Source organism: Austrofundulus limnaeus, unplaced genomic scaffold, assembly GCF_001266775.1.
Source record: "Austrofundulus limnaeus strain Quisiro unplaced genomic scaffold, Austrofundulus_limnaeus-1.0 Scaffold38, whole genome shotgun sequence".
NCBI lineage: Eukaryota > Metazoa > Chordata > Actinopteri > Cyprinodontiformes > Rivulidae > Austrofundulus > Austrofundulus limnaeus.
In genome coordinates this window covers 130,107-148,187 of record NW_013952440.1, presented here as the reverse complement: position 1 = coordinate 148,187, position 18,081 = coordinate 130,107, and the positions used below count along the sequence as shown (strand labels likewise).

General features: G+C 38.5%; 3 protein-coding genes across 3 annotated transcripts in view; 1 reads left to right on the top strand and 2 right to left on the bottom strand.

Moving 5' to 3' along the window:
• atp2a1 (ATPase sarcoplasmic/endoplasmic reticulum Ca2+ transporting 1) overlaps window positions 1-1,996 on the top strand; it is a gene marked incomplete at its 5' end in the record, with an annotated part of 18,852 nt that extends 16,856 nt beyond the window's left edge. The window contains 1 exon segment of the mRNA XM_014006879.1: window positions 1,450-1,996. Coding sequence (XP_013862333.1) covers window positions 1,450-1,460 — 11 coding nt within the window.
• Window positions 1,997-2,286: 290 nt separating this feature from the next.
• rabep2 (rabaptin, RAB GTPase binding effector protein 2) lies at window positions 2,287-10,341 on the bottom strand (the record flags this gene model as incomplete). The annotated part of the gene is given in 12 exon segments (XM_014006881.1): window positions 2,287-3,100; window positions 3,189-3,305; window positions 3,462-3,595; window positions 3,821-3,832; window positions 3,943-4,021; window positions 4,428-4,541; window positions 5,948-6,046; window positions 6,129-6,224; window positions 6,625-6,990; window positions 7,083-7,165; window positions 8,283-8,438; window positions 10,106-10,341. Coding segments are annotated over 12 exon segments (1,407 nt in total). The 3' UTR covers window positions 2,287-2,995.
• A 995-nt stretch (window positions 10,342-11,336) lies between these two features.
• si:ch211-11k18.4 (uncharacterized) lies at window positions 11,337-17,140 on the bottom strand. Its single transcript, XM_014006877.1, has 12 exons — window positions 16,876-17,140; window positions 16,253-16,364; window positions 16,013-16,106; window positions 15,728-15,782; window positions 15,065-15,205; window positions 14,678-14,838; window positions 13,320-13,418; window positions 13,011-13,156; window positions 12,744-12,915; window positions 12,548-12,660; window positions 12,076-12,160; window positions 11,337-12,000 (listed from the first exon to the last, which is right to left on the bottom strand). Exons 1-12 carry the CDS (start codon window positions 16,991-16,993, stop codon window positions 11,941-11,943), a joined length of 1,356 nt encoding a protein of 451 aa, XP_013862331.1. The 5' UTR covers window positions 16,994-17,140; the 3' UTR covers window positions 11,337-11,940.
• Between the last annotated feature and the right edge of the window lie 941 nt (window positions 17,141-18,081).

Below are 18,081 nucleotides of genomic sequence, written 5' to 3'. Positions count from 1 at the left end.
AATTTTACGACTTTAAACTCGTAATTTTACGACTTTAAACTCGTAATTTTACGACTTTAAACTCAGAATATTATGACTTTGAACTCAGAATATTCTGACTTTGAACTCGTAATATTCTGACTTTGAACTTGTAATATTCTGACTTTGAACTCAGATTATTCTGACTTTGAACTCGTAATATTCTGACTTTAAACTCGTAATATTCTGACTTTGAACTCAGATTATTCTGACTTTGAACTCGTAATATTCTGACTTTGAACTTGTAATATTACGACTTTATTTTATACGACTTCAATGTCGTAATATTATAACTTTATTCTCGTAATTTAAAAAAAAAAATCTCGTGTGGACCTTAAACTTTGTCGCATCTTCCTTTTCAGAATCAAAGTTTTACTGTTTTCCTCAAACATCCATTTTCCAGGACAGAATATGTCACTTTTCCCTTCATCTTTATTAAGCGTTCAGCTCCAGATATTCATATTCTTCTCATAAAGAACATTTTAATATCCCTTAATAACAGTATTACAAAGAGAAACTCACTTTTCAGATACTCTTGTTGTTATTGCACTTTTTTTAATTTCACCCATTTTGTGTTAAAATGATAATCCATTAAAGTTTCAGATACATTTTAGACATTTGTGATTACATTGTTGCTCATCAAGATTTCAGTTGCTGGTTTTTGAAAGAGCTTATTAGTTGTATTATTTAATGATGGAATACATTTTTTGGTTTATACTTTTTTTAATATTCAAAATTATAGTAAAAATATCAGAAAGTTTTTCTTTTTTTTCATATTTAAAATAAAACAAGAGACATGTATGTATAAATATCTATATAAATGTGTGTGTGATGGCACAAGATTTGACCAAAACGGCTGTAAACTCATCAGAAACTGATCTTACTTTTTAAGCTCTGGCAGGAACAACAGCAGGCGATTTATTTAATGAAGGCCAAACTTTTAGTTTTAATAAGAAATCTATTTCAGATATCAACAATATTTACTGTAGACATTAAAAATCTCCTTCTAAAGCTCAGCTCATTTGTCTTGAGAAACCTGTAATGTTGACTGTTGGTGATAAACAGTATGTGGATTTCATTTTGATTTGGAAGAAATCAAGATCAAGTGTATTATATGATAAAGTGCTTGCCATACCGGGGAGACTTCTTGGCAGCTTCGTGCCAACAAGCAACTTGTTATCCCAAGTAAGAAAATGTAATCCTGTCTGAAAACTTCCAACAGTTCAGTTTATTACTGATTAAAGGAAGGAATAAAATCTTTATGGTAAAGAGGATTTTGTTTGGTTTGGGTCACTAACAACCGTGTTCTCCATCATGTCCAACTTCATTTAATATTCTCTAAAACAACTAGAATACTCCCTTTAATTGCATTCATTGATCATCGTGGGCTTTTTAGATGAGAATTGACGGGTCTTTGCTTTGTTCATCCAGGCAAAGTTTAAAGTTGAAGCGCGACAGAGAGCATCTGAAGCGAGGCGAGCACAAAGACAGAGGAAAGGCAGAGCGCTGCAGCTGAACGACAGCGCACCGGGTCACATGATAAAAAACAAAAACATCAAGCGACGTGAAAACAATAAAAGACACATAAGGCATCTGTAAATACACCCAACACAAGAAAAATGCTGCAACCATTTTTTTGTCTGTGTATGTACTGAAAATAATATATAGCTAAGGTATATTAAAGCTTTTCTGTTTATTCTATTCTTAAAAAATAATAAAAGTTGTGTATTAAAGAAAATGTGAATTCTTAGTTTTGATGTAGTCTGTCTTGTTCAGTAACACTGCACTGAGCTCTGAGATTTAAAAAAATAACTGTTTATTTATGACCTTGATGCTTTGAAAATTAAACAAAGACTTTGCCAGGTTATTTTTTTCAGTGTTGCATTAAATCAAACAAACAGGGGCTGTGGTCTTTGTAATCCAGAGGTGACCCCTGAAGGAGCCAAAAAGAAAAACAATAAAACAAAAAAGATCTTTACACGTTTACTGTATTTTTGCATTTTGTTCCTCTTAATCCTAAAACCATTCATTAAAGTTGTTATAAGACATGGAATGTTACTCTTAAGCCTAATAAAATAAAGACACGTAATCATAATTACATATAATATCAAAAATACATAAAAATCCCATAAAGAGCAGTTAATTAGGAGAATATTCTGCATGGGTTTATAGACATTATTGTAGTTATTATTGCACTGACTGAGGTCCTTCATAAAGATGCTGAGAACTGTGGATTAAATTCTAATTATTAATCAGTTTCAGAGCAGATTTGAGTGTTGAGCAGTCGAGTGTTTTACTGGAATCATGTCAGTTACATAAACAAACTATGCTTACATTAGTACTGTACAGAGAGTATTGCAGGTATAATACAAAATACATTTTGAGAAAACTACAATAACTCAAGGATTACTTTGGTCACTAAAGGAAAAGCTCAGAGCTTTAGAAGTGGGGTTCTGAGGGAAGGTTATGAACAATAATTATCTCACCTGTTGCAGATAACGCTTTCAGAACAAAGTGGATTGCTGCAGTTCTAAAACGTCTCTTCTTTTTAAACAGTAGCAGCTAGCTGTAGCACTTCCTGTGCAGCCTGGAGTCACTTCCAGCATGAATATTTCCATCACGTAAATTGACGGCAGTGCAAAAGTTGCTATAATGTGGGAGTAATCAGCTTTGCTCTTGGCTCCAGCTGGCTGTCAGCTCATCAATCCGGTCAGAATGGAATGATTTTAAAAAAGAGCTGTCTACAACAGGTAAGACGCTAATTGTTTGCAACATTCCCACAGAACCCAAACCCAAAAGCTCTGAAGGAGCAACAGTTTCTTCCATTGAGATAAAACGAGAGCAGTTCCAGTGTCAGAATACAAACTCCAGCACCACCGGAAGCCAAGACTCCAGTGGTCACTCCACTGTGTCGGGATTTCGGTTTCGGTCCCCTTCGGGTTGTTTGTTTGTTTTTTTGGTCTTTGGTTCCTAAAACTCACGAGGCTTCAGCAGGCTGAGACTCTGCTTCACTGGCACGGCCCTCCAGGATGGCCTGAACCTGTTCCAGACTCTCCGCCTGCCGAACCAACTCCATCTTCACCTGAGAGAGGAGTGAGGTTGCATGTTTAAATCTATTATCACTGCTTTTATTTTTCTCCTAACTCCCTGCCCAGTGCTTCTTACTGTACCTGAAGTGATTGGGAAAGCTGGACGAAGTCTCTCTGGACAGTCTGGCTGGTGTCGAGCTGAGAGCGCAGACTGATCACTTGGCTCCGCAGGTCCAGACACTTTTGATTTAGAGCTGCCTGAAAGTCAAAGAGACGTCAGTAATAAAATCCACTGGGTGATTAAACTGAGTTTGTTTTGTCATTTTAAGCCTCACAAGCCACCAATACGATCAACAGTTTAGACCTGACGGGCAGAAGAACCACAGTTTGATACTAAAATCAGGTTGGATTCACTTTTTCGCTGCTGAGGGATTTGTTGGTGTTCTGTAGGTGAGTGAGCGCCACCCGCAGGCCGTCCAGCTCAGTGCGACAGGCCAGCAGCTCAGACTGGATCTTCTCCATCTCCGTCCTGAGAGAGGAAAGCTGCACTGTGGACACAATCAGACACAGCTCCTTATATTTACCGTTACAAGAAGTAACTCCACAAATTAACGATTTCTTCCTATTTATAACACATTTAGTGATCAGTTTTAATTTCAGCAAGCAGGGTACAGATGCTAAAGGTGAAACAAATCTGAATAAAACGTCTCCCAACTAATCAACAGACCTGGTAACTGGTTTACAAATTCAAGATTTACAAGTCGTCCACTCACCCTCTAAGACTTCTGATAAGTTGTGATTTGGAGCAGCCGGGAGGCGTGAAGGGGAATAAAGAAACACTTTCAGTGTCAAAGAGTCAATCGAGGACAACAGAACAATGAAGTCAGTCACAGACCGTTCTCCTCCGTCCGCGAGTCCAGCTGCTCCCTCAGGTTGACGATCTCGATGCGAAGGCGCTCCTCACAGTGCGCCCCCTGCAGGACCGGCCCAAACCGTGAGTTCACACAAACAGACAGTCACTAAAACTGTCAAATGGATAATCAAATCGCCTGATCTCAAACGTTTATTATATAAAGCAAGAAAATAACGTAACCTCTGAGCGGAATTATATTTCACAGATTAAAAACTCTTGTAGTAACTACGGAAGAAGAGAAACTCAAAACATAAAGATTCTTAAGTTTTTGTTCCTGTTTTCACAACAAAACTCAACTTTCACAAGTGGAGATGTTAAGTTTTAATATTTGATGTGACTTAGTCGAGTCCAAATTTCATCAACTGCAATATAATCCATGCAAAYTGCGTTGTAAAAGCTTATTGTTTTATGGAGTTGTTTCTGAGTGAGATATAATGTAAACTAAAGTTATAAAACAGTAACTGTACATGCAGCGTGGCTGAGAATGATGAGCTGGTGTCTGCTACGTCCTCTTCAACCTCTTCTCCTTTCAGTTTGGACAAATCGCTGCACATTTTCCGCTGAGACAGAGACAGCTCTGCCTGGACACACAAACACACAAAAAAATTTAAAAAAATAGCAAAAAGTCAACAAACCAAACCTCAAGATTGAGTTTAAAAACTGTTTGTGTATGAGCAACAAGCTCAAACACAGACAAATCAGTACTTGTTAAAATTATTGTGTTTGTGTGTAAAAAAACAGAAAAGAAGTTTCTCATTTATAAAATATTATTGAGAGGTTTTTTTATCTTGATATATATCAATACTGAATTATTGTTAGAAAAAAATATACTGTAAACTGAGAAAAGTCTGTCTTGACTGTCACAACGCAGCCAAGCTTTGAGCCTGTCACACGATGACATTTTAGACAACTTCTGAAATGTTTGTCCAACTCTAAAGATGTCCAAGATTAAGATAGAATAAAAAAAATCCCCTGAAGCCTCTTTGGGATGTATTCATAACATAATGTTAACAAATAGTCAATATGAGTAAAATAGTAATAACAAAATTTTCTTAAGTCAACATAAGTTGTCTAAAACGTTAATAGTGTGACGTGGCCTTAAAGGGATCCCTGATTAGTTGTAACATTAGACTTTATTTGATAAACATATATTTTAACTGTAAAATAAAGACTGTAAAAATACTGTAGGCTGTTTAGTTTTGTAAATTTTTAAAAATATATTTTAACACGGACGGAGCCATTTTATTTACACACAAAGCATTTTGGGTAAATGATGACGTGGATAGGTCCTCGGTGTGAGTGAGCTATATCCACCCTGAAGGTTAATCTTGGACAATATCTGATGATCGACTCTTTTAAATGAAACCAGAGAGCGTTGACAGAGAGGAGAAGGTAGAAATGACTCAGCCTGTAACTGAAAATATGGATGGAGGACAACAGAGCTGCTTCATGGAAGAAAAACCTCAGCTTAGCCTGTTAGCTTTAGCACCGATGCTATATCCTTATATGTATTAGCTCGGTGCTAGCGGAACAAGCTAAACTGAGGTCCACCATCCATATTTTCAGTTACAGGCTGAGTCATTTCTACCTTCTCCTCTCTGTCAACGCTCTTTGGTTTCATTTAAAAGAGTCGATCATCAGATATTGTCCAAAATTAACCTTCAGGGTGGATATAGCTCGCTAGCAGCCTTGCACCGATGACCTATCCACATCATCATTTACCCAGAATGCTTTGAGTGTAAATAAAATGGCTCCGTCTGTGTTAAAATATATTTTTAAAAATTTAGTTTAAAAATGATAAAAACTAAACATCCTACAGTATTTTTACAGTCTTTATTTTACAGTTAAAATATATGTTTATCAAAAAAGTCTAATGTTACAACTAATCAGGGATCCCTTTAACTTACAAGCAAGTCCTCATTTTTAGCAGTTAACTAGAACAACTTTATTCTTCCTTTAACGTTTTAAGAGCTTTATTGTCACTCACCAGCCGGCTCTGGACTGCGTTCTGTGACTGGCTGAAAGACTTCTGCAAGTCCTGAAGGAGGGCCTCTGAAGCCTGGACCTGAGACTGGAGCATGGACACCTGAACAAACGAATGGACCATTTACAACTCTCTTCGTCTAGAACGGCGTACAAGGACACACACTCAGGGCGGCGCTGCCCACCTGCTGGTGTGTGTGGTTTGTCTGTGTGTCCAGTTCCCTCTCCAGCTCTTCCTTCTCCGCCTGCAGCCGGCTCACTTCTCCTCGCAGCTCGGACAACTTCAAAAACAAGCAGATATTTCAATACGACACAAACACAGCAGAAGGTTTTTTTTAATTGTATTTATTTATTTTATTTTAAAAAACAAAACATTGCATACAAAAAAAACAATATCAATAAAAATAAAATGAAAGGCAGCAGAAGAAGAAAAAGATCTTATGATATCTGCTCCTATTTACAAAAAATATATATTAATTTCAAACAATAATAAATGGTTTAACGTAGAGGTGTCCCAATACCAGTTTTTTTTCAAACAGAGTACTTCAGTTTCAGTAATTACCGATACAGAGTACCGATACCAAGTACTTACTGTGTTAGAACTAAATTATAAAAACACCTTTCTTTCATTTAGAACCTGGTACTAAATCAGATAAATAAAAAAGACAAAGTATCCCCAACCTGTGCGTTGAGAGCATCCCAGTCGCTGTGCGTTACGAGCCGGTGCCCAGCCGGCGGCAGGTAAATGGCTTCAGGTACCAGAGTTCCTGTAGAAACCAGCGACTCGGTGTCCTCCTGACCGAGGAGTTTTCTGGGCAGAGAGGGCGTGTCCAGAGAAAAGGAGGACAGTGAGGCCGAGTCGCAGTGCTGTAGTGAAAAGTATGCCTCGGCCGAATGCGTGGCCCCTTCCCCCTCTGCCTCCAGGTCTGCTGGTCGACGCTGCCTCCTGTCCGTCGACGTTTCGTCCTCTGTCGAGCTGTTGACGAATGAGGTTGGGGATTCATTCGTGGAGGCTTCCGGATCCGTCCTGCCTTTCCTGTTACTGATCTAACAGACACAGGGAACAAACGATGGAGGTCGAGTCCAAAATACTCAACAGTTTTAGTGAAAAATAAAAGGCAACACAGGTTCACACTGACCATGTTGTGTCCACTGGATCTCCTCCAGTCCACGGGCTGAGTCTGCAGCACAGCTATCCTGGCTTCATACTGAGCTGCTGTCTCTGGAAACAAAAAAAGTTTTTTTTTAAAAAATCTTTATTAGTTTTCCAACCTTAGGAAGCAATCACAAACATTATACATTACGTAATTTTATTTCTTTTAAGTTTGAAAGCACCTTTAACAAGTTAAATACAAAGGTTTCTCATAAGTTCTTACAGCAGGTGGATGCTAAAAGGCACGTGGAGGAGATGAACTAGGCTAGAATATTTAAAAACAATTATTGTGAACACAACAGTAATGGAAAGGTTTTGATTTTACGTCTCTCATGCCCATCTCATTTAGAAAAATCTATAAAAAGTATGAAGTATTACCCCTGACAGTAGCTTCAGCCACAAAAACACTGAGAGGAGATGGAAAGCTCATTAAGAAATGTTTAAAAAAAAGACATTTTGCTTGGTAAGTTTGTAGCATTTTCCCATTAAGGAATCTTTCTAAGGATCTTATGGACTCTGCTTCTGTACAAGGTCCCAAACTGAACCATTCAGACCAGGAAAGGATGGTCATTTGTTATCCTTGGAGATAACTAGGGCTACCAAAGAGTTTAACTTCCATGAATATGTTTCTAAATTGAGGCTTCATCACTCAGTTTTATCAAGAAGTCCCAAGTCTTGCGTGAACGAAGGTGTTTGAGCATATTGAGTCAACCTATGATTTCCTCCAACAGGAGTGGTAATGGAGACTGGCAGGAAGTGGACAATGAAGGGTTTTGTGAAGCAGAGACTCAATAAAATGCCATGGAGGCCTGGTAGGTGTGGCGGGAAACAGCACACTAAGTTGGAAAATGATGAGATTTAGGCAGACAGTTCTTCATCGAGAGTCCACGTGAAACCTCATCACACAAGAGCACAGGTTGACACAGACGGGTTGCGTGGATGAGGTCTAAGACTAGAAGAGATCAAAGCATCAGGACCACGTCACTGATGAGGCAGGAGGGGTAAGGCCTGTGGAGGTTTTGCAAAAAAGTCTCTGCAAAGTTTACACTGCTGTCTGCATCACACTGAAAACACAAAAAGACATTTTTATCCTAATCCTAACCATGTGGGTGCATGTGCACATTGAGAGATTAATCCTGCTTATTATATTATACAACATGTAAATGCAAAAGCACATGTTGCTGACCTCTGAGAGCCTCCTGCAGTGACTGGATCTCCTGATCACATTGTTTCTGCAGCTCTGCCAGTTCCTCCTGTTTGCTCAGCTCACAGATTGTGGCCACGCCCTGCCAGTGCTCGACCTGAGCTTGGCTCTCAGCTAGCTGGGCTCGCAGGCTCGCCTCTGAAAAACAGCACACAGGTTGCAGGGTTTATCCTCTTCTTTCAGGATGTTTAGACTGGTGGGGATTTCACACAGCTGGACATAAAGCTTTCGAACGAGCTGCGTAGTTTGTGACGTCTTAAAAACACAAAACCAAAAGGAAAAAAACCTGCAGTAAGGACATAAAAATAAACCCTTCAAATGTTGATGCACTTGATTGGTTTCTTGACTTACATGTGTCGTTTCTAGTTTTCCTTATCTCCACTAAGCTTGCGCAATGTTATATATTTTTAATCATCTTCCGTTTTTCATGAAGACTTATTCTTGTGCAGCAACTTCAGCTAGTAAAACTGCAAAGATAAATTTGGTCCTAAATAGGGCTGCCACAAACTATTATTTTTATAATCGATTAATCACTGATTATTTTTTCGATTAGTCGACTAATCGGATCATGCATTAATTGAATATAAACCATAGAGCTTATCGTGTCAGAATGCAGCTGCTATTATATAACCATGGTTAGATTTTAGCTATATGCTAACTAAAAATAATTGCTGTGGAAGGCAAGTTCTGCTCTGCAGATATTGCACAGGTTTCTCTTTCATTTTCTTAAAATGATCCCACACTTTTGAGCTCCTTTGCTGGGTAGCCATGATACCAGAGCCTGTCTGTATGTTTTGTGACGTCCACGGCCTACCCCAGTTACCACTACTGTGCATGTGTGTCAAGGACAGAAAGGCAGATGTGGCAGTGGAAGGTGTCAAAGCAGTTTGGAGAGAAAAACAAAGTAAAGAACAAAAAAAGAAAACGATTAATCGATTATTAAATTAGTCATCGATTATTTTAATAATTGATTATTCGTCGACTAATCGACTAATCATGGCAGCACTWGTCCTAAAACGCCAGTTTTACCACTAATAACAGGTGCTATTAACAGTGTTTTACCTTGAACTACAATTTTTAAGACATTTAGAGTATATTTACACAAGTACAGCCACATCTAAGATACTTGTGCTTCATGAGGTCATATTTTATTTTATCTGATATTTAATCTAATAAAAATGCAAAAAAATGTACATTTTAAACCACTACATCGAGCTATTTAAATTTGACTCAAGCAATCAAAGAATGATATAAATGGCTCAAATTCATAGTAAAATGATACCAAAATGAGAAACAACCTTTCAACAACGGGTCAACTGGGGTATTTTCACTTTCAGTAACATTTATAGAGCAGTGTTTCTACTAATATCATTGAGAGACTTTTGTTTACTAAAACTTTGAAAAYTAAAACTTTATTGATATATTTAACAACAATCGGTATTAAAAAGCTATAACGTAAAGGTAAAGGAGTCGGGTTTTATTATTTTTTAAGGAATTAATGTATCAGAATGAAATGACAACTAACAAGTATTTAAAACTACTTCAGTGTGAATATAAAGTTTGAATTAATTGGACACAACTAAGTTTAAAGAGTTAGCTTTGCGGCTAGCAGTGCCAGCTCATTTCTTCGGTAAACAATGCTAACACAGGCCATTTATCCGTTTCAACACTGAACACAACTACAAACTTTATGAACCCCCGAAAAAATAAACAACAATTAAGTCGTAAAGCTGTTAACCTCGTCCAGCAGACACTTATAAAGCAGATTAAAATTCAACCTGTTTGATTTTTTTTTTCTTTACTACCTGAGTCTTCCTTGACGGAGCTCATCTTCCCGTCAGGCAGCTCCATCCGAGGCTTGGTGGCATCGGCGACAAAAACAAAGCGTTCAAAAGTCCCGAAAATCTATATTAGTCATTTTTGAACGAGTGCAGGGGTTTGGTGTGGAAATGGTCAACACAGGACTTCAGGAAACAACTTTCCCCGGTTTAAGCCTGCGGAAAACACGTCAACCTCCTTCCTGTTCGCAGCCAGTGTGTGTCTGCAGGCAGAGGACACTCAGGACAGAAATATCTAAAAACACATAAAAGATCAGGATTGGTACATTTAGCTGCACCATCAGAGGAAAATGGTTAAAAACCACCAAATCTTTCCTCGTTTCTTTATATTCTGCTTCAAAGCAACAGGATTTTCTTCTATATCTTCTCATAAACTTGATCAATACTTCTCAGACTATTTCTTTGGACTTTGCATCACAAGTAGTTATTTTTTTTCAACATTTTAATCCGAAAGTGCCTCTTTAAAGAAGTGTGAAACCAAAAGAAGGAAGACTAAAAGCTTAAGTGTGCAAAAATAATTCCCCTCTGAAGGCCAACAAAGACAGACGAGGCTTTTTTAATGTGATGCGTCTGTACATTGTTTTATACTGAGTGGAAGTAAACTAGCAAATCAAACCTGTTTAAACCAAACTACCAATTTCTAATGCTTTATACCCAGCCCACTTTTCTTTGTTTTTAAAGCTGTGATAAAACTGGAATCCTTGTATCCACACCCTCCCACATGAAGGTCAGTATTTGCAGCCCAACCTTCCAGTCCTCATCTCTCCTACACGCCTGGCTTCAGTTTCAATCTGATCATCTGGAAATTTGACATGTAAAACAAACRAGTTTTATCTTTGCCTTATTTGCAGTCAAACTGGAGCAAAAGCAAAACTGTAAAAGAAAAAAAAAGAGAGACCAAGTGTATCATTAAAATACCTCAGGAATGTTTAACTCACAAACCAGATGCATGTTTCTTATAATTAATTCATGAACTAAGAACAAGTTTCCAATTATATATTTTTTGCCCTATTTGAATCAAACTACAGGTGTACCCCAGGTGAACACAAACAGTAACCAACTATAACTTCAAATATATGACTCAATAAAAACAGGGGCCAAAAGGATAAATGAGCTTAATGTAAAACTGACATAAATATGAATTAGCTTAACAAGAGCTGAGGCCTTTAATTCTTCTTTTTCATAATAACTTCCATCGTTGAGTTTTTAAAAATGTATTTATTCCCTTGTAATGAAAACAGTCATAATAAAGGCATAAAACAAAAAATAAACTGTTGAATTGGTCACTGACGCAAGTTTCTAAATCGCTGACAAACAACCAAAACATGCGAAATCTGTGAATAAAATTAAATATTCTATAAACTGACTGATTCAGGAACACTAGATCATTACAGAAGTGTGACGACATGATAATCAGTCAAAAATAATGTAAAAAAAATTGCTGGTAAATGTCTTCATACAAAGTGACTCATGGAATCAGTGTTTGTATAAACAGTTGGGAAAACCTATTTGTTATTTCTGAAAGTGGTTTTTACCTGAATTTGAGTGAGACAGAGGCACAGGATAYAAGCATTGAAGTGCTCACAAGAAACAATCAGTAACAAGATTCATCTCATCTGCAGGTTGTGTTATWGTAACAGCTTCACCGTCATTAACAGGCTTTAAAGAAGTTGGATGATTTCTCTGAATGAAAATAAAAATCCATCTTTAGCTGGTTTTGTGTGACTCGTCATTTGTTGTGAAACCTTGGCAAAAACGGTCCCAGGTCATGTTGGGAATGCTTCTGCGTAGCTCTTTTTCCCTCACAAGTCCATGTCTTGATCGCTGACACTCTGACGTAAATACTCTTCATACAGCTTTTTCTGCAGGGAAGAGAACGGATCGTTAGAACTTGTTTCCTGTCAGAACCGTTTCAGAGTCTGACTCAAACACGGTACCTTTTTGCTCTTCACCACCTCCTGAACGTACTCCAGCTTCTCCTGAAGCTGCCGTTTCTGTTTGCCTGAAAGAGTCGAACGAGTCCTGCGAAGAAACAAAGTGCCAAAGACTGGAGTAAACTCAAAGCTCAAAAACACACAACCCTTTAAAGAGGCCTGCAAACAGATAATGTTGCTGCTTAACAACAAACTGCAACTAATTCATCAAAAAACATAAATACCTCCTTTTGATTTGCTTCCCTTGACTTTAAAGTCATTTACATACAAATAAAATGTGTTTTGCTTCATATTAACATTGTGCTTTAAGGTCTCTTTTCTCCTCTAAAACTAAATGATTAATTTAACCTACATAAATATCACTTGAGAGAGAGGGTAAAGTTAGGTTTAGAGAATACAAAGAAAAGAAAAGAGGTGCTCCATGAAATGAAAATGGAGACCTTCTGAGTRGATGGAAAGTTCTGGTGTCTCCTACCTGAAGGTGAAGCGTGCGATGATGAGCAGGAGGAAGGAAAAAAGGACCAGACCGCCGCAGACGTAAATCTGCTGCTCTCCAGACAGGGACTCAAATATTTTCACTACAGGAGTCTGTGTGATGAAGAGGTCATTTAGATCAAATGAAATAAATAATGAACCCCACAGAACAGCGATGAACTCGTTTGGACGCTCACCAGATAGAGAGAGAGGGCCTCGGTGCCCTCGCGGCCCAGCGTCATCTCCAGCAGCTCCYGGGACAAAGAGCCCAGAACGAGCAGGGCCAACAGGGCCAGCGGGACGCTGAAGCCCAGCAGWGTCAGGAAGCAGCTCTTACATCGCGCACGTCTGTTCTCCAAACTGGTCTGTCTGTATCAAACAGGCATGGTTATATTCTGAAAGTATCTCTTTAGATAAAACCAGTCATCTGATATTTATCTGTTACTGTTTGCAAAAATCTGTACCTGTCAGTACTGAGTTTGTCTGCGATGGCCTCGCCAATCAGCTCACAATCCCTCTCCAGAGAGTTGAGCGTATTCTGAACCGTCTGGTTGATGGTTTTCTCGATCGTGCGACAAACGTCCTCGATCTGGTTCACACAGCGGCTGGGCTGAAAACAAAAACACAAACAACAGAACWGATAAACRGCAGACGGTGTTATTGTGTATWGAGCTGCAGTAATGTACAAATTTCCCAGAGTGGGATCAATAAAGTTTTATCTTGTCTTATTGAAATGATCCACACATGAAGCTGAAAGAGAGATCAACTCCTACCTTGTTTGGGTTGGGGATGTAGATGGTGGGCATCTCGAAACCACATTTGTTGAGTCCTGGCCGCTTGCAGAGCTCCTGCACAATCTGCATCATGACTCTCTGGGACAAAGAAAGAAGCCAGAATCCTGCTGAGATGCTGACTGTTTGGATCGTCTCATGTTGTAGAAATGAAAGCCAAGAAATGCTGACAAAGTGCTGGTAGTTCAGATTAACATGAACCAATCACAACTACAGTTTGAGTCAATCTGACTGATCTTTACATTTATTTGTTTATTTTTATTTCCTTAAAGGGATCCCTGATTAGTTGTAACATTAGACTTTATTTGATAAACATATGTTTTAACTGTAAAATAAAGACTGTAAAAATACTGTAGGCTGTTTAGTTTTTATAATATTTAAATTAAAAGTTTAAAAAATATTACACGGACGGGGCCATTTTATTTACACACAAAGCATTCTGGGTAAATGACGTGGATAGGTCCTTGGTGCGAGGCTGCTAGCGAGCTATATCCACCCTGAAGGTTAATCTTGGACAATATCTGATGATCGACTCTTTTAAATGAATCCAGAGAGCGTTGACAGAGAGGAGAAGGTAGAAATGACTCAGCCTGGAACTGAAAATATGGATGGAGGACAACAGAGCTGCTCCATGGAAGAAGAACCTCAGCTTAGCCTGTTAGCTTTAGCGTTAGCCCCGACGCTATCACCATATAGGTATATGTATTAGCTCAGCGCTACACATTCTCCTCTCATCACTGAGGTCCTCCATCTACATGACAGAGAGGGGAACGCAAAAATGACTCAGTCTGCAATTGAAAATATGGATGGAGGACCTCAGTTTAGCTTGTTTGCCGCGCTAGCACTGAGCTAATACATATAGCGTCAGCACTAAGGCAAAGACTAACAGGCTAAGCTGAGGTTCTTCTTCCATGAAGCAGCTCTGTTGTCCTCCATCTATATTTTCAGTTACAGGCTGAGTCATTTCTACCTTCTCTCTGTCAACGCTCTCTGGTTTCATTTAAAAGAGTCGATCATCAGATATTGTCCAAGATTAACATTCAGGGTGGATATAGCTCGCTCACACCGAGAACCTATCCACGTCATCATTTACCCAGAATGCTTTGCGTGTAAATAAAATGGCTCCGTCCGTGTTAAAATATATTTTAAAAAATTTAAAAAACTAAACAGCCTACAGTATTTTTACAGTCTTTATTTTACAGTTAAAACATATGTTTATCAAATAAAGTCTAATGTTACAACTAATCAGGGATCCCTTTAAACCGTTTCAAAGTCTGTTAATAAACCCTCTGTTTTTTCCTTCATTACAGAAGCTAACCTGCTAACTGCTAATGGCTTACCTGTCTGTCTGACTCTCCGCCGGCTTCATCGGCTTTGCTCAGATAAAAACGCAGCCGCTCGCCATGCTTCTCGTTCAGGCTTTCCACGATGTTGAGCGTGCGCTTGCAGAGGGCCTGACCCATGGGGTCAAAGAAGACCAGAATGAGGTCACAAAGGTCACCTGAAAGTAAAAGTCACACAATTTAACTAATAAACAGGCATTTTAACTTTTTGTGTTTTTTTTAAGCACAGAAATGAAAAAGCTGTGACAAAACGCTTCAACTGAAATGATTATAAGAACACGAGGTGTTCTGAGCAAAAGAAGAGTTTTATGAAGCTCATATTCAAATGATGAAAATGTCAGTAGGTAACTCAGTGTTTCAAGTTGATTTTGGCAAACAACCCACCAAGCCACAGGATAACCTCGTCCACGTCAAACGGATATTTCATGTCGCCGTCTACCAAACCTGGAGAATCCACGAACGTCACCAGGCTGAACCGTTTCTGCCGGGACGTGCAGATCTCGGTGCTCAGATACTCTGTAACACCTAAAAATTCATTCAAAACAGAGGTTTACAGACACTTTCTCGTCTCTTTTTTAAAATGCAAATATGCTCACGTGACATGAAATATCATCTCGTCATGTCCAATCCTGAGGCCTCAACCCCAGTTTATTTAATTCATTTACAAAAATAATACGTGCAATTTATGTACAGGAAGTTGTGTCTAACTGTACTGGCTGAGAGATGATGGTCATTTTGTCTCTACTTTGACTTTCAGAATAAAAGCTGCAGATTGTTTGAAACATGAGGCCCCTGGTCCTCGATGACCACCATCCTGCATGTTTCAGATGGTCCTTGCTTTAACACAGGGTTGAATTACTGAGGGATTAATAGGCCTCTGCAGAACTCGAAGGCCTGCTTTGGCACAATATCAGATTAAAGTTGGCGCTGAAATAAAACCTGGGAAAGTGTCAAATTATGCTGTCAGGGGTGTTTAAAAAGTGCAATCATGAATATCAATAATCCAGCTAATTTCTGATCGATGTGAATCCAAACAAGTCGTCTCACCTTTAAACTGYTGCAGAGGCTTGAAATGTGGATATAAGTGAAGTGTGGCATTTCCCTAAAGAAACCAACAAAGCCACATTTGTCACAGATGCTGCGTAAAACAAATGTTAAGTCTACATAKTCTCTAATTCTTCAGTGACTTAGAGGAAACGATAAGGATATCAATTTTAATTTAGTAAATAAAATCACTGATGTTGGAAACATATGCACTGATAAGTTTTGTGTTTACTGACAGACTAACTGTACTATTTCACACAGATTATGTGCTGCTGCTGCTGCACTCACTGTGAGAGATTCTCTCTTGCGGCCACTTGTAACAAAACTGAAGCCCTGCGTCTCGATGGCCACTCCGGTGCGCTGGATGTGCTCCTCCACATACCTTACAAAACAAACAAACATCAAAGCAAAAACAAATTGATCACCCCAAGAGGAAATAAACCAAGAGGAAGGTTTGAACATGATGTTTAACAGCACAAGAACCAGGCAGAGAACAGGGCAACTTTATCTTTGTAGCTGGTCGTTTACCAATTGATGAAGGAACTTTTCCCAGCTGAGTGGTTGCCCATCAGCATCACCGTGATTTTTTTCCTGGGTGGCAGCAACGTCACGCCAACAGATTCAGCCACTTGAATCAACCCTGGAACAAACAAACAAATATTAAAAACCAATCATGTACCCCCTTTTTTTAAGGATAAGTTGACCTAGACCCATCATTGTGATGAAGGTGAACCTGAGGGAGCAAGTGAGTMTTTGGTTCTAGTCAGGTTTTTCAGGTGGGGTGTTGTGAATTTGAACTTTTTATTATGCCACGTAAAAGGTTAAGCTTATAATAAGAGTTCAGTCACTCGGTATGCTAAAACTTTACCAAACGGGGCACCGACTCATAATGATGCTATAGGATAATAAAACAGACTGAGTGTGACTTAACTTTGACAAATCATCATCATGCAACGTCACCCAATCCACAAAATCCCTGTTAGCAAACKTAGCTAGCATCCCTACATTACCTAGGCGCTACTTGGTTAGCTAGCTAACATGCAGTCAATAAACAAAACTCACTACCCAACAAGTTGTGTTTTAGGACTGGTGATTGTTCATTCATTCAATCATTCATTCATTCATTCACTCAGTCAGTTCATTCAGCTCACCGCTCTCTGAATCCGTGTACATCTGATGAATATCCCGCAAGATGCGCTCATCACAGGACACGCCGCCCGCTATGGAGTCTGCGTTAGCGGCATTTCTGCTCTTCACTTTTCCCGACATGGTTACACCTTGAGGTAGTCCAAGTATGTTTTAGGAGGACTTGTTAATGGCGTCTCTAAAGTCTACAAGTACACGTACAGTCGGTCTCACAACAGTTTGAATCACCCCGGTCCACTGAAGCCCGGGGATGTGGCGTATTTCAGCCACGTCGCCAGTTAGGACGTCACAGGCTGCGCGGGATTGTGGGTAATGTAGTTTACTACTTAGCTTATTTTTTTATGCTGAATGCAAGGTATAATACAAAACTTTCTACTTTTTCTCAGTTCTTTTAAATTTACTAATCCTTTTTACCTTTATAATGTTCACAAATAAAACAAGCACGTGTTTGCTACTTATTTTCCAGTGAATATACATTAAATCTATTGTGCATGTTTTCTGTACGTAATAAACATCAGTGTTCAGCTTTGAAATATTCCTTTGAACTTTGCATGCTTTCATTCCTTTTTACATAAACAATTTACTCAATAAACTCTTTATAGCTGAGCAAAAAAACAATTTGGTTTAAAGTTGTAAGTAAAGGAAAAAAATCACCCTAACAGTTTAAAATAATTTATTCACAACAGAATAGAAACACCAGCTTAACTATATATGATTTTAAACACTTTCAACTTGTTTCTGTAAATTCAAACTCATTAATTCTAACTCAAATTCATGTATTATTTTTATTTACATGACACAAATGTATATATCAGACTTACATAGTAGTTTTCTAAAGACATAACATCTGGTTTGCATGCACATCTRGAAATTATGGTTTACATGTGATTGCATGAGCTAATATTAGACATGCAGTAGGACAATTTCTAAAGTAAAACTGAGACATGATTTTATAAATCAATGCATACAGCATCAAATGATCTAAAAAAAAGATAAGACATTTTGGTGTCATAGTGCATCTTTCAAAGCAATTAATAAAATATTAATAACTCAAATAATCACTTTAAAGCTCTGGTTATTACACTTCATTTGTTGTTGTTTTTTTGTCTTCATTCCTAAAAAAGGAAATAAGTAAAATAACTTGAGCCGGAAAAGGGCAGAGTGCCTTCTCCGGGTCAGGGGGGTCGCCCTGTCTCAAGTGGAGGAGTTTA